Below are 16,831 nucleotides of genomic sequence, written 5' to 3'. Positions count from 1 at the left end.
CCGATGCCCTTGTTGGAGTGAGATATGCCACCGATGCCCTTGTTGGAGTGAGATATGCAGCACATATAGTCCACAATGTGCTCCAGACCAAAGCTGACACCCTGCCCTTTGATGTGCAAGGCTTCTTGCTGAAGGAGTACAAGCAGTTCCCACAGAGCAGTTTACAGAACACTGCAAGCTCGTAGCAGCGCTGGAACGCATTCATTCATCTCATTAAGGGCATGTTATGGATTTGAAAAGGTTTAAAAGAAGATACAAACCTTCATTTCACTTCTGTTACAACCCTGGCGGGTCTAGGCCCCGCCCTGTGATATTTGCATGCCTGTTCTCTCTCTGTCTATACAGCAGGTGATTGGGGACAGGTGTATCATTGATTGGCTGGGCTACAAAAGCCCTGATCAGCCGGCAGTCGGGAGAGCTTTGGTCTTCCCTGCATTTGGTTATCGTTGGTCGTTGAATAGAGATTGGATTTTGGATTGTCGTCGTCGTTTGTTTTGCTTTAACCTTGAACGATTACATCTTTTGGTTTCTATTCACAACACTGACATTCACCACACGTTTTGCTATAATTATTAGATAAATATTAACCTTGTATCATTAAATAAATAACTTCTATCATTATTATTATAAATTCTGCGTGGCCCCCCTTTTATGTTTCATGCATTGAGCCCTGCACGTAACACTTCGAAATCAGTCCGTTTTCCTTTGCATGTTGCAAACTGCTGGACAGCATTAACTGCGGGACATGACGTATGGAAGAATAGCTTATTTTGAACTTGCTACTCAAATAATGAAACAACTGAGTTAAAGGAAAGTCACCCAGCGGCTGTAAGGGCTCAGACTAAGGAACCCACTCTATACCACTTGCCATTGAGACACCCTTGAATTTACGTTCATGTAATTGGCTGAGATTGTAAGAGACATCTGATAGGTTGCAGAGAATGTCTTTTTGAAGAAATAAATGCCTTTGTGAATCAAGCCGTGTAAGGGATGTTCACAAATGGTGAGCAGTTTGTAAATGTGAATTGTGTGACATTTATTTGTGAACTATTCTAACAACCTAGAGTTAGGGACTCTAATTCTAGAGTCTCTTGAAATGAAATGAAATGAAATGTTCATTCCCAAAATGATGTTAATTTATAGCCTCTGCAATCTTGGCCAAACGTTTTGGTTACTTCTGTGAAGGGATGTAAGATATTTCTATACACTACACACATATCCTCCATAAGTGGCCAAATAACTGTTTTGAAGGATTGGAAAAATATTATCGATAAAATATTGTTTACAGACTACTAAAACGAATTAATCTAAGGCAACAATAAATACTTGTTACACTATTGCTGCATGGCAGGTAGAAAACATCATCCACTTGGCTCTGTATTGTTTTGTTTCTATGTCTCATTCTGAAGATCCAACTTTCTAGTTGCCTCTTGCAGTCACTGGAATCACACAAACAGAAAGCATTTTTTGGCAATGTCTCCTTCTACAACACCAGTATCAGATGCTTGCCTCTTGTTCGGTGTCTTGCTTGCTTCCTCTGACAACGTCTCCCTCGGTTTCTTCGTTTTTATACAGAGAATACTGCGCCAGCTTCTTATAGCTGGCAGATGGGTCAAATTGTTTTTGCGTGAGCTGGTGCCATAAAGCATTCCGTAGTCTTGCGAGAGGTGTCGTGCCCTGTCCACCAAAGTTACATAGTGCAGGGGACCCTGGGGTACCAGGCGTGCTGCGGCAGTGGCACATTCTCTGCATGACAAGTCAGTGTAAATGATCAACAAGTCAAAGTGAGTTTGAAGCTGTTATTTTCAGGTAAATTGTTACATTATGTTGATTTAAATGTGTAGTCTTAGAGAAGCCTCCTCTGATTGCAATGATGTGTGCCTTCTGCAACTATTCAATAAAGTAACATGATGAACATGAGCTCTTCCCTCATCCATCTGTTACTCCAGGATTTAATCACTAGTGTTTGGAAATTGTAATTCTTTTCAGATTCAATCTGATCATTAAATGTGATATTTGTGTATTTTTGACCAGTAGACCAGCTTTTATCAAAACAAGCCCTGTTTTCACATTTTTCATCATGCTGCAATTACTCAAATACCCTTTCAGTGATTACAACTATTTTTTATTTACATTAAATGAAATGTTCTAAGACAGCCACATAATAGTACGGTATAGTTCCATGAAGCAAAGATTCTTTGAAGCACAGTTCTGAGAACAGTTTCATTATGTCTGGGTGGAAAATATTGTACATACCAAACCTTCATAAACACGTCCACTAAAACACTTCACAAACTATTTGAGAGCGAAAATGGTGGCTAGTATTAACGTTTAGAAAACCATGACTAAAAAATGGTTGTGTGTAATGACACAAAGGCAAAAGACAACTGACATGGTCACCTTTGAAGATGGAATGACCTTTATTCTTCTTCCAGTGACATTGATGAATCATAGATGATCTTAAACAGTGGAAAGACCTGTGTCTGTACTCTGCAGAAGCTTCTTTTCAAGTCCACACCTCAGCAGTCTGTTGACTTTCTTGTTCGAGACGATGATGACGAAGGGGCTAACGGCAGCATACAATGAAGAGAAGAATATGCGCAGGTCGGACACCATCGATGACCTCATAGTTCTCTTTACTGTGAGTGTGTACACCCACAACCCGTTGTCCACACCATAGAATATGACATACAAGGTCACCAAGGAAACCACTGTAATGGCTGCCCTTTGCTCTGCCGAGGGGCCTCCTCCCCTGCTGGTGCTGCTGCGGAGCCCTTTGACCTGGTGACTATGGCGGTAGAGGAAAACCAGAATAATGAGACTGGCTGTAGTCATGAGAGTCATGGGCACCACGTCTCTGCTCACCTGCACTGCTCCGTTGGCGTCGCGGGAAAGCTGTGAGGGAAAGCGCACGAAGCAGAACTGCACATTAATGTCATGCTGCATGAAGCTCGAGTTGTGTCTTGAACCCAGAGAGAAGAGAATAGCCGCCGAGCTCAGGGATGTGTTGAGGAGCCACAGCACCAGAAAGATGCCACCCAGGCTCCTGGCAGCGAGGGCACGGAGGGCAGCCCAGCGGGAGCCCGGGGCAGCGGTGCTGAGGCACTGGTATGCACTCAGCACAAATGTCAGCCAGATGGAGAGGGAGCGGGATGTGCGATACACAAATATGACCGCCTTGCACCCAGTGTCGCTAAAGACGTTAGACAGCCGGAAGGTGGCGAGGCTTTCCAGAAGACAGCGCACCCCCACCACGATCAGGTTGGCGGAAGCCAGGTGTAACACAATGGCATCGGCTGGCAAGAGCTGACGCTCAAAGTAAGCCAGCTGTAGAAATGCCCAGATCACGACGCTGTTGCCAGGGATACCCAACACAGTGAGAAACAGGTAGAGCAATCCACGGGTCAGTAGCTCAGGCTCCATTTCTGGTCACACATATGTGCACGGCATTACTGTTTTTATTATTATTATTATTATTATTATTACCCAACAAAGCCAGTATTTCTGTTCCTATGTTACTATGAATGAGAGAGAGCAAAGGTAGCTGTAAACTGTATTTTTTTTGTGATATAGCGCAAGGCAAATAACAAGCTTCTTAGAATCTCAATAAGTTAATAATCTTAAAAAAACACATCTCTCAGACGTGTTCGTGTCCTGTGCAAGCTTCCTTGAGTTCCTTATGATGATGTCGCCCCATCATGACAAACACTAAGTATCTCTCTCTCCTTTTATAACCCTACAGAGGCACTGTGTAGTGATATGGCATTAATCTGTTGCTAAACACTCGACAGCAATAACTGCAATCTATCTGGCTGAATGATTCATTAGTTCATTAGACCAGATTGCCTCATTAGTTTCACTACAAGAAACGGCAGAAAGAACAAACAAAAGCATGACCACACTGGGGTGTGTTTCAGTCACAGGAGTAGACTCATAAGGTATACTTTACTGAAGAGTTTCTTTACGGTTTTATGTTTACGCCTTACTTCAATTGAGTAGTCATAAAGCATTATAAATGTTTCAATATTTATAAAGTATTCATAATGCATTGTAGTGACTGGCAAGTCTATATAACTATTTAGAGACATGACTGCACTCATAAAATGTTATGATGTTGGTGTAGTACAAGTCCTACACAGCTATTAGTATGAAAGCTTGTATACAGTCACATACTGCATGGCCCCATGAAGCACTTGGTGAATACATTTAATTTAACATAAGGCAAAGATGTCTCATCAGTATCATTGTATTCTATTAATTTATATAACATATACCAAGAGCTAAAATAAGCTTTACTATGCATTCTGATACTTCAAGCTGTACAGGCTTACACCAGAACATCGTAACGCTTTATGAGTAGTCATTCCTGATTATTGATAGACTTATGCATATGTAATAACCCTGCATGAATGTGTTTATAATGCTTTGTGAATAGTGCGTTTAAGTAAAGTGTTACCATTTCATTTCTCATCCCAAATCATATTACCTTACCATACTACCTTAAGATAGTGACATAAACCATGTATTTGGCAGCGTGTAGGTATCTTGTATCTGTCTCTAACCTGACTCTGCTATCCACACCTTTCACGTTGACGTCACCTCAAGCACCAGTTTGGCCCAGTTTGGCCCAGTTTGGCCCTATAGTGGAAACGCAGCTGTGAAGTCAAAACCATGAAACCCACAATCTGTGACTGGGAAAAGGAAAGGGTTGGAATCTGTGACTGGGGAAAGGAAAGGGTTTGAAACCCAATCTGTGACTGGGAAAAGGAAAGGGTTGGAATCTGTGACTGGGAAAAGGAAAGGGTTGGAATCTGTGACTGGGAAAAGGAAAGGGTTGGAAAATTGTCAGCAAAATCCCAAGCACAGACATGTTTCAAAGTCACACAAAACCACCTATTTAAATTTGGACTAATTATTTCCCAGTCCCCTTACTACAGAGATACAGACATGAGAATGAATCATACATTATATTCATATTGTTCCAGTGTCCATTCAAGTGACTCAGTGGTAAACATGTTTGTGTCATTTATTTTCCTTTCCTCCTGAGGTGTTTGACTCAAGTACACTCTCATCCATAGAGACATTAGAACTCATTAATTCACTAATGAGATAGGCAGAGAGGAAGAACATGTTTAAACCCGTCCAGGAGTCAGGAGGGGTTTGAGGATCCGAGGACCTCACTAAACCATTTTTGAATATGATCATTATTGCATTATTATACTTAATATTGTTTTATTTAATTATTGATTTAATTGGGTTTATTTCTAGTGTTATTCTTCAGTGGTTATTATCTATTACCTAACTAAACCATCCAATCGGTAGTAGCGACGGGCGGTGTGTACAAAGGGCAGGAACTTAACACAAGCTCATGCCTTATGCTTATGAGTGTTTCAATCACCAATGGGGCTCAGCGGGTTACCCGGGTAGACACACGCTGGTCTGTGAGTGTGTGTGTGTGTGTGTTGTGTCTGTGAGCGTGTCTGTTCCCCGAGTAGACACACGCTGGTCTGGGATCAGCCAAACATGTTACTTCTCTGCTAGTCACTGCATATCCTATAGCTTCTAGAATTCACTCACACTCCAGTCTCTCTAAATACTATGATTCAGCTCTATTCCTCCACTTGACCACTTCTGCGATCTTTAGCCGCTCTCAGTAGCAAACAGATTGCAGTCGAGACTCTTTGTTAGTGGTACCTCGGTGGTGGAATGACCCACGCAGTGCTGTCTGTTCCAGCAACAGCCTTAATACATTTAAAAAGCTTTTTAAACAGCATTTACTCAATTAGTTCATTTGTTTAAGGCATAATTATTATAAATGTATTAATAGTTCTGGAATTTGAATATGATTAATTTTGCATTATTATACTTAATATTGTTTCATTTAATTATTGATTTAATTGGGTTTATTTCTATAGTGTTATTCTTTAGTGGTTATTATCTAAGGTGAAAGTCGCTTTGGACAAAAGCTTCTGCCAAATACCTTAACTATAACACTTTGTTTTTTTTGAGCAATTAAGTTTGAAATGCATATAATAGCATGACCACATAAAGTGAACAAACAGTTTTCAGATAGAGAGCTCTATTGTTTTCAAATGCATATTCTATTTTTTTTCTGCAGGATCAAAAATCCTAAGGCAATGACCGGAAATGTATAATTCAGTTTTTTGTGTCCATGGTCTCGTCAAACAATGGTGAGAAAACAAGCAAGGAATTTTGATCTGAAATCCATTTATTTTAACAAAAGCAGAAAAGCCCTTAGATGACCAAACAAGACGGAGCATCTGGGGATTTGGCCCAAGATTCGGCCATCCAGCTGCGCATGGAATACAAGTAGCAGTTTTTTTTGTCATACAGAATTCATACAACTGATTTATGGCCAGAAAATTATATGTGTTGTGAGATGCAACTAAACATATCCAAGAAAAGGATTGGATGACATCAGTTCATTCATAAGAAGATGTCATGTCTTACAGTTTTACTGGACTTAAAATGAAACTGAAAAATGATCCATTGAGGCAAACCTCAATGTGGAGCCAGTAGCATCATTCAATCCGTCAAATGTCCTTGATGACATCTTCCAGCTCTTCTTTTGAGTACATGTGGAAGGTCTTTCCAGGCTCAATTGTAGCGAGCTGAGGCATGGAAAGATAAAGTGCATTACAATTTGTACATTTAAAGTTAATAAAACGATGCATCCATTTACATTTGTGTACACACTACTTCAGAAACATTGAGACAAGGGTTCATGGCGTGGAGTCAAACTCCAACTCCTTAGAATATAACAATGTGCTGCCACTCAACAGATGTTCTTTACACTGACCAGGTACATTTCAACTCATCTTTTTGGAAGCAAGTATTTCCAAGGCATCAGGTAAATTACTTGGTTACTTGCACTGTTTTATTGAAAAATCAGTCTGAAGCACATTATGAGAAATAGGTAGGCGTTCCAAGTTTGCGTGCAAAACCGCAGCTCTGTTGTGTAAAAAACCTAGCCCCGCCACCAACGCAAAACTAAAAGGCTTCTAACCCATCACTATGTATTCACACATAAGTGGGCTTGTGATCTTTTTTTACTCATATTTCTATGAAATACCTAAGGTGCCTGGGGCTTTTGCCAAAGTAAAGTAGCGGTAATAAAGGTTGTCACTCCTAGGCCACCCCTAGGATGGGGTATATTTTCCAGGGCACAGACAACATGCAAGGGCAAGTTAAAACATCTGATTTTAAGGATTATTTTAATTCCATTTTTTGGTGGGCAAACGTCTCCATTCTATATTGAGCCACATAAAAGTGCACTCACTTCTGTCTCGTTAGCTTGACTGGTATTAACTGTGATTGAACATATGTGATGTCAACGGCATTTGATTCAAAAGTACCGAATAACAATCATGTACATGTAAAATGTAAAATGTAGAACACTTTCAAAGTGCATTTCATTGACTTTGTACCCGTACTCTGCCCAGTGACAGTTAAGTAGAATCTGATCTAATCCTTATGTGCATACATACGCCCAAAGAGCATCATCATTGGCACGGTAACATTTAACCAATTTAAACATTGGTACTGTGCTGTTACTACATTGTCAACATATCGTGATTAGTTTTATTTGATAAATATGCAAATTAAATCATTCACTAGAGTTCAAGAAACAGTTTTGCTGATGCTAAAGATCAGACACTACAGTGAACGTCAGCGAGAGCTTTTTGAACAGTCATCATAAACAGTGACGTTTTGACCAGTCATCATAAACAGTGGCTTTTTGACCAGTCATCATAAACAGTGGCTTTTTGACCAGTCATCATAAACAGTGACGGCATTTTGGGTCTGGTCTGGCATGTTTGTGGGAGAAGAGTGTTTAAATAAGAATGCTCTTAAATAAGGAAGGGAGATACAGTGGAGGTTAGAGAGAGAGAGAGAGAGAGAGAGAGAGAGAGAGAGAGGATGAAGAGGAGGAGAGAGAGAGCGAGAGAGAGAGGATGAAGAGGAGGAGAGAGAGAGAGTGGAGAGGAGGAGAGAGTGAAGAGGAGGAGAGAGTGAGAGGAGGAGGAGGAGAGAGTGAAGAGGAGGAGAGAGTGAGAGAGAGAGTGAGAGAGAGAGAGGGTGAGAGAGAGAGGATGAAGAGGAGGAGAGAGAGAGAGAGAGTGGAGAGGAGGAGAGAGTGAAGAGGAGGAGGAGAGAGTGAAGAGGAGGAGAGAGTGAGAGAGAGAGTGAGAGAGAGAGAGGGTGAGAGAGAGAGGGTGAAGAGGAGGAGAGAGTGAGAGGGTGAAGAGGAGGAGAGTAAAGAGGAGGAGAGAGAGAGAGAGAGAGAGAGAGAGAGAGAGAGAGAGAGAGAGAGAGAGAGGGAGGAAGTGGCCATGCGTCAGGTTCCCTTGCTGCTAATGAATGATTAAGGGGCTGCCATGTTCACTTCTCCAAGTACCGAGTCACTGTTAAGAGGATGATTAAGGGGCAGCCATGTTCGCTTCTCTAAGTACCGAGTCACTGTTAAGAGGAGCCGTCCACAACCCCTCACATATGTACCCCCCCTCCCTCCAATCACCCCTTTCTACATTCTTTTTTTGCTTTCGTATATAAATATACAGCTTAAACAACTATCCAACAGCAAGGAATATTGATAGCAGAATAATGAAAGTGGCAGAGCACAGACAAAGGTTACCTCAATGTTTGTGGAATTCAGTTTCTCCTCCATAACTTGTTTCAGGATAGTGAGGGAGGACTTGATGGCATCTTTTAATGTCATGGACTGGAAAAACATGCTCAAAATTACAAATATATAAAACACTAAAACATTTTCCAACATTCTAAAAATAGCATCAGTCATCCCAAGATGAAAGTATTCTACCAACACTAGTACACAACAGAACTAGTACAGAATAGACACCTAGGTGAACCTAGGAGGGCGGGTCTTTTACTAGTGCTGTCAATCAGTTCAAAAAAATCGAATGATTTGAGATTGAGATGAATGAAAGCAGAATCAACACTAAGGAATTGACCATGTAGTAAGTCTTAATCTCAACATTTGTTTTACAATCTTCAGATTGTATATGACATTTCAGCGCGACATTAGATAGACCAAAATGTTGACTCAAGACAACTGGTAGGTAGCACGCACGGTTTCTCATCATTCTCTCAATGCCTTGGTCATTCAGGTTCCATTCTTTGGATCATGCCAAACTCCGCTTAATATGCATCAGTTTCAGTCTTTGATGGAAGGCTAGCCAAGGAAAGGTAAACATGTTTTGACCCACATGGTATTCACATGGCATCAACACCTCTGAGAAGGGGGGGGGGGCAAGAATCCACCTGACCACAGTGGTTAGGTTGCCATTGCAAGTGCTAACAGCAATCAATAGGCGCCTTTCCAATGCAGGAACGGGCTTTTTAAGACTACATGCTGGCTCAAGGTGAAATGCAAGTAACCCAGGGGCGTATGTCACCATGGCAACTAATGGACAAAGGCAGGACCCCTCACCGTGTACATATTCAGGAGTATTCCAGTTCGCCGGGTTCACAGGACAGCAAACTCCTGGAGAACTCTAATAATCTGTGTAGTGTACGTAAGTGTACAAGAGTATGGCAGTCCAGATTAGATTAAACTCCTGGAGAACTCTAATAATCTCTGTAGTGTACGTAAGTGTACAAGAGTATGGCAGTCCAGATTAGATTAAACTCCTGGAGAACTCTGATAATCTCTGTAGTGTACGTAAGTGTACAAGAGTATGGCAGTCCAGATTAGAATAAACTCCTGGAGAACTCTAATAATCTGTGTAGTGTACGTAAGTGTACAAGAGTATGGCAGTCCAGATTAGATTCAACTCCTGGATAACTCTAATAATCTGTGTAGTGTACGTAAGTGTACAAGAGTAGGCCAGTCTAGATACACCTATTTAGGCAGCAAGGGTGAACTATGCCAACACGGCTACAGTACCTTATGATAGACCTCCTGCAGCGAGCTCTGGGCGCCCTCCGACGCGGAGCCAATGGCTCTTGCATCACACTGAACGAAAGTGCCTGATGGGTCCATGTGGTATCTGGGGAAACATTCTTTTGGTTAGCACAGCACCACATCTTTAAACCTACATGAAGTTTTTCAAATATCCATAAATGTCAGTTGCTTGGGTGCATGCATGCCTGGCACTCACAGCTGGGGTCCTTTCTCATCCATGCCTCCAAAAAGGAGTGCCACACCAAATGGGCGACTCTGAACACAGAAAAGCAATGAGTGAGGCGCAGCATATGTGGAGAGTCATGCCTTTAGCATCACTGCAATGAGTTCCATGCCATGCTTGGAGTGGGTCTACTGCTGCAGCAGCTCACCTTCACCTCCCCATGGATTTACTTCGAGCAATTTCATGAACCTATATCCGTGACATCAGGAACTAGAGTTCAATAATAGGAACCAGGGCGAGGGTGGAAATTAGCACCGCTACCCGCCAAATGCTGGTGAATTTGTTAAATGTGTGTTAAAGTTCTATGTGTGCTAAAGTTAAAGTAAACATAATAGGAAACGTAGTTACACACAAAAGTGTGATTACAAAATGGTGGCTGGTGAAAGATTGTAGCGTTTCAACAGATTTCATGTGAAAAACACCACCGTTATACTATATTACAAAAGACCTCCATTTTAGCTCTGAAGTAGGGCTGAACGATTAATTGCATTTGCGATTTAATCGCGATATGATAGAACGCGATTTTCTAACCGCAACGTTCGCGATTAAAAACGTGATCTTAAAAAAAAAAATATATATATAATTTTTTTTTTTTTTTTTAAGATGGTAAATTTTGCCCAGTGTTTAAAAAGTGCATGCCTTGTGTTTATTCTTACAATGACTTTGTTAAAATTACTTAAATGCACAGTGGCAAAGCCACCGATTTGTTGTTCTTGATTCTGTAATAAGCAGCTAAATAAAAATTTTAATTGTGGGAAATAATATTTTACACTAAATGTATCTAATATTGTGTTGGTCATCATTCATTACGATTTGTTGGGAAAAAAATTAGGATAAAACAAAACAAAAAAAAAATCGCATATTAAATCGCAATCGCAATATTTAGGGGAAAAATCGCAATTAGATTATTTCCCCAAATCGTTCAGCCCTACTCTGAAGTTAGTTACTGGGATATTCAAGAGGACAACAATAAACATGGAGCTCTCTTTGCACATCTATACCTTCTTATTTTCATAAAAGCATAATTCATCACGATACAAAAATGCCTATTAGGATTATTAAATCAAACCACTTCCACTTGCCATAGCTCCAGGGTCAGCGTCTTCTTCCCCAAACTGCAGTGCCAAGTTGGACACGGCCTGCGTCACCGCCTCAGTAGTCATGGTTTCATTGTAAGTGAACCAATGGTTCTAAATGAGCAGGGGAAAAAGCTTGCTGAGTGATGGCCGGATAGAAACATGTAAATCAGGAGTCATTTAAATCAATATATCCATTTACTATTGCACTGAATCATTTAAATCAATATATCTATCTACTATTGCACTGAATCATTTAAATCAATATATTTATCTACTGTTGCACTGAATCATTTAAATCAATATATATATCTACTATTGCATCTCGTGCCCCCAAATCCACACCAAACTTGAAAAATAAAGTTAAATTAATTCTGCCTTATTCACACATACCTGCGTTTCCACTCTTGCTTTGTCTATAAGTGTTTTGGCATCAGCAATCAGACCGCTCATGGCACAGCCTGAGAGGAGAGGAAACAGGTTAAGACACGAGGCTCACATGCACTGGTGTTGTGGACGTGCACATTGATCTGGATCTTTCATGTTCATGTACTGAAGAAGCCACTCGTCAAGCAGAAGACACCTTTTAGTATTGTAGCCAAATGTGTTCACTTTCACAGAAACATTCAATATATTTCAACTTGAAATCCTATATATAATAGTCAATTATATATCCCCAAATGGCTGAGACTGTTACATTAACACAATTCCATTCAGTGTTACAATGACTAGTAGTGTTAACAGATGTCATTTTCATGATCATTACTATTTTACCTATGTGAGTATCAATTACTAGTAGTGTGACAGATGTCATTTTCATGATCAATACTATTTTACCTATGTGAGTATCAATGACTAGTAGTGTGACACAGATGTCATTTTCATGATCATTACTATTTTACCTATGTGAGTATCAATTTCAACAATCTTCTCAATGCTGCTGGGCTCCATCAGGGGAGAGGTGATCCTTTTCTCCACCGCTAGACAAACTCCTTCTGAGGTCTGGATGCCAATGGCTGTGGACCCCAACTTAAAAGGAAAGAGGAAGCAAAAATCATTAACTTATACTCTTTTAAATAATTAAAGATATTGCATATCCATCAAGGTTCAGATAAAAATGTAAAGCATAAAATGGTACTCAAATCTATACATAGTATTTATTGTTTACACAATCATTAAACGCAATCACACTATTGTGTGTAAGTTCTCAGGGGTTTCAGCAGCGTAGCGTAGCCGAAGGAGCTCTATTGGTTCTGTTTTGATGATCATTACCATTCTTTTCTCACCAAAAGTGGCAGGTTGGCTTGGAAACTTCACCCACTACTCAGGCACATACAATTACATTCATTGACCTCAAAGTGGCAGTGTCATTTTCAGGTTTACATTTTCGCCATTATCTCGAAAACTGCTCGATTAAGTACAAATTCTTACATGATTTTAATTTCCCCAAGTCATTTTGCACCTTTGCTTAATTTCCTCTGCTCTAAAAATTCTCAATTTTCAAAAAAAACAAAACCATCCGATCCGGATATTAATATTTTGTGGGGAAGCTGGTCTGGCTGGAAATATCAGGAGCTCAGTCTTCAAGGTTGAGCTGAAAGTAACTGAGATCACTAAGGCGTGCTGAGATTTGAGTCCAAACGGTGGCATTCACCACACATTCAAAAACATACATTGAAATGAATGAAATAATTGGACTGCCATATGTGTGAAGATGGAACAGCTTACCTTGATGGCCTCAATAGCATACTCCACTTGAAACAACCGTCCCTCTGGAGAGAAGGTGTTTACTCCCCTGAAAAAAACAATAATTAGGATCATTTCATTAGAAGCATTAGTGGACTAAACACCAAATCTGAAAATAAGCTATGAACAATTCAGATGTCATTTAATGTCATATTCAATGTGACAAACTACAGACTATACTGCAATGTTTCCAAATAAACCCAAATATATCAACAGACTTGCTAGGTTTAATCAGTGCTGTGTCTTGTGCCTGCTGCCTTACTGCTTTAAGGTGGCCAGCAACCTGACTGATGAATGTTGGTGTGTATCATGAAAGTTTAGAAAAACATTAGTCACGTTACTTACCTATCATACTCGGACCTTGTCAGGAACATGTTTGAGGATGTTTACTGGGAAAGAGTAAAATAATATGAATACTAATGTGATAAAAAAAAAAAAATCACATTGAGTAGAGCTCAGATTTTACTTTAGCAGCGCATCATCATTATTATAACATTATTAACTGCAAAAACAGTCACCAAAACAGAAATAAAAATTAAGAGTAAGATCAAGAAAGATGGACATTTTTTCACCATCATTAGACATGAAAAGTCCCTTGAACAATTTCTCTAAATGAACTGTTACATTTAGATTGTTACGTTTTGGCACAGTCTACGTGCAAAGTTTCCACCCTAAGGTCTCCATCAAGCAAGTAATGTAAGTGGGAATCCCTATGCACCTATACGCCATCTGGGGTCCATATGCTCCTGCATTGAAGGACCATAGAGATGCAGCGCTGCATAGATACAGACGGAACTGCGACTCTTGCTCTCATTTTGCATATGAGCCAGCCATGCCACACAAGTTACAACACTTGGGGGGGGGGGGGGGGGGGGGGGGGTGCATGACCAGCCGAAATGACAACAAAGCGTACGGCGCCAGCGTAAATGTCGTAATTTCTGGTGAACGCCAGCGTACATTTTTGGCGCAGCCACCATGCGCAAGTATTAATTTCGCTTTCAGAGTGACGGTATTTCCGCTGCCGCGCATCGGCGACCGTAAATTCCCCTAACAATATGAACTGAAGAGTACATACATACAAACTCAATAAAGGTCCAAGCACCGATTGGTTATGCGCCAGAGTTCAGAAGACATGGTGATTAAATAAACTAAACTTAATGCAATTATGAAAACTTGGATTCGCACAAAATAGTGTGAACATACGACAAACTAATCTGGCAAGCGAGAAGAAATCGGTCAAACCAAACTCGCTTAACAGTTTCCTGTGATATCACACAAACGGTACCTTACCCTACATTCGGCGAAATAAAATCCTACCCATTGATATGGTAAGAACCCTTCAGAAAAAATAGCCGGTTTGATGTTAGAAAGGTAACTAGTTAACACTACATACAGAACATCACTAACAAACTTGCTAGCAAGTTAGCTAAAGTTAGCTTGCCGTCTTGGCTCACAAAAAGCCACCTCAAGACCGGTCACGTTTACAACCAAGTTCTGTATAATGGCATATTATAAAATCAACAACTTAATTACGCGAACGTATATACGTAGACTCAGTGCACGAAGACTTATCGCAGCAATTCACAAAATACGATTTTAGTGTTGCACATACCTGTCAGTGTACAACAATGAGTCTGCTACTTTCAACCGATTGCTGAGGAAGTGCACTGAATTATGTGTCCGACCACTGGAAGTTCCATACAAATTTCACGTTCCGTCTGTGTTACACGTGAGTCGTTTCAGGCTGCAAATGCAGGGAATTGGCTTTCTTAAGCTTGAAATAATCGTTCCAAATAATATAAATATGCTCAGTTTACCTTTAAGGTAGGAATAATATAATAGAAGGGAAGACGGCACTGAACCTACATTTTGATCCCACGATTTGTGAATTATTACAATTATTAATCTGATGTTATAAAATATCTATATTTTTTTAATATCCCTACCCACATTCACTCAATTTTACATTCACGTGTAATAGATTATGTATTATTAATGAATTACCTTTTCTGTGTTGATTCATATGCTAAGTGCTGTTTAAAGGTTATGAATCAACACAGAAAAGGTAATATTCTCTCAATTACAGAAATTAAATGTTTTAGCATTTGCCTCTCTGATTGCCCGCAGATGTATCCTTCTACACTGGAAGTCACCCAAACCCCCAGCAGATAAGTCTTGGGAGACTGATCTAATGTCATTCCTTAAGCTGGAAAAGATCAAATTCTCACTTAGAGGGTCGACTGGGAAATTCTACACTACATGGCAGCCTCTCCTCTCATATTTTGATAATGTAGCTACGACTCCTACTACTTAGAATTAAAGTACCAGTACCAGTTGTACTGTTGCATACAGATACTTTGATTGATTCGATACATTGATAGAGAAAGGTGGACCAACTTGGGATGGGAGCGTGGGTGGGTTTTTAAGTTTTGTATATGTTTCTTTCTTTCTTGTATATCTGTATATCTTGTATATCTGTCTGTCTGTTTAAAAAAAAATAAAAAAAAGATGACCACACAGCTAATTGTACAAGATCTATGCTATGTGATGTGATGTGTTTCAATAAACAAATGTATAAAAAAAAAAAAAGGTAATATTAATGTACTATTTTTTAGCTTTTTGCTTTAAATTCCAATTTACAAGCTAACAGGATAAGTTCTATCTATCTATAGCTTTTTAATGTCTGTAAAATGTAACAATGCTTTTTAAAGGTTGTATAGAGATACTCATACAGTTTTACAATACTGTGGCGTGAAAAAGACTCCCAGCATGCACTGGGGCTGTCGCGGGCTGTAGTGTTAATGTTCTTCTGTTGTTGTGATTAATTGACCTATCTCATCAGCAAGAACAGTAGTTATGGTGGAATGTGCTTGCTGTTGTTGTGAGGGCCCAATCCCTGATCGATGCTGCACAGGGCTGCAGAGGCACCTGCATATAATACATCAATAAAAGGCTGAAACAGCTCAGAACCTCTCTTTATCATCCTCAGACAGACAAACTGGTGGAAAGGTTCAATAAAATGCTGAAACAGCTGCTGCACAGGGTAATAGGTGTTGATGGGAAGAATTAGAATCAGTTGCTGCCCTAAGTTCTGTTCTCTATCCATTAAGTTCTGCAGGGTTCCACTGGACAGAGGCCTGGACCTGGCAGCCAGGGAGCAGCAACCATCCCCCCAGCGTGGCGTCACTGAGCACGTGGAACGCACCAACGGATGACTCATCCCCCCAGCGTGGCGTCACTGAGCACGTGGAACGCACCAACGGATGACTCATCCCCCCAGCGTGGCATCACTGAGCCTGTGGAACGCACCAACGGATGACTCATCCCCCCAGCGTGGCATCACTGAGCCTGTGGAACGCACCAACGGATGACTCATCCCCCCAGCGTGGCGTCACTGAGCACGTGGAACGCACCAACGGATGACTCGTCCCCCCAGCGTGGCGTCACTGAGCATGTGGAACGCACCAACGGATGACTCATCCCCCCAGCGTGGCGTCACTGAGCACGTGGAACGCACCAACGGATGACTCATCCCCCCAGCGTGGCGTCACTGAGCACGTGGAACGCACCAACGGATGACTCATCCCCCCAGCGTGGCGTCACTGAGCACGTGGAACGCACCAACGGATGGCTCATCCCCCCAGCGTGGCATCACTGAGCACGTGGAACGCACCAACGGATGACTCAGGTCTGGCTCCTTGTTTGGGGGCACATGCAGCAGACCCAAGTGCAACAGGCAATTGGGTGAGAGATTTCAGACTGATTTGGCCCTATGACATAGGGAGCTGGGGCAGAGGAGGCGTGGAGTCAGCATATCTACCATAGAAACCTGTTGAAGCC

General features: G+C 41.0%; 2 protein-coding genes and 1 long non-coding RNA gene across 4 annotated transcripts; 1 reads left to right on the top strand and 2 right to left on the bottom strand.

Annotated features, from left to right (window-relative positions):
• Positions 1 to 2,334: 2,334 nt before the first annotated feature.
• Positions 2,335 to 4,144, bottom strand: LOC105898149 (olfactory receptor class A-like protein 1). Its single transcript, XM_012825156.2, has one exon. It carries the CDS (start codon positions 3,421 to 3,423, stop codon positions 2,461 to 2,463), a length of 963 nt encoding a protein of 320 aa, XP_012680610.2. The 5' UTR covers positions 3,424 to 4,144; the 3' UTR covers positions 2,335 to 2,460.
• A 2,067-nt stretch (positions 4,145 to 6,211) lies between these two features.
• On the bottom strand, positions 6,212 to 14,695 carry psma5 (proteasome 20S subunit alpha 5). Of its 2 annotated transcripts, XM_031587444.2 has the most exons (11): positions 14,604 to 14,695; positions 13,337 to 13,380; positions 12,974 to 13,040; positions 12,148 to 12,274; positions 11,639 to 11,706; positions 11,252 to 11,359; positions 10,143 to 10,201; positions 9,929 to 10,031; positions 8,657 to 8,743; positions 6,522 to 6,632; positions 6,212 to 6,313 (listed from the first exon to the last, which is right to left on the bottom strand). In XM_031587444.2, exons 2-10 carry the CDS (start codon positions 13,363 to 13,365, stop codon positions 6,555 to 6,557), a joined length of 726 nt encoding a protein of 241 aa, XP_031443304.1. In that variant the 5' UTR covers positions 13,366 to 13,380; positions 14,604 to 14,695; the 3' UTR covers positions 6,212 to 6,313; positions 6,522 to 6,554. The 2 variants fall into 2 exon arrangements, with proteins under 2 accessions (XP_031443304.1, XP_031443303.1); XM_031587443.2 differs by having other exon boundaries at positions 6,212 to 6,632.
• LOC122128549 lies at positions 14,150 to 15,455 on the top strand. Its single transcript, XR_006151425.1, has 2 exons — positions 14,150 to 14,319; positions 15,119 to 15,455. It is a non-coding gene; the product is annotated as an uncharacterized LOC122128549 (long non-coding RNA).
• Positions 15,456 to 16,831: the final 1,376 nt, after the last annotated feature.

This window comes from Clupea harengus, chromosome 20 (genome assembly GCF_900700415.2).
Source record: "Clupea harengus chromosome 20, Ch_v2.0.2, whole genome shotgun sequence".
Taxonomy (NCBI): Eukaryota; Metazoa; Chordata; class Actinopteri; order Clupeiformes; family Clupeidae; genus Clupea; species Clupea harengus.
Note: the sequence above shows the minus strand (reverse complement) of the source record. Positions and strands in the feature narration are given on the sequence as shown.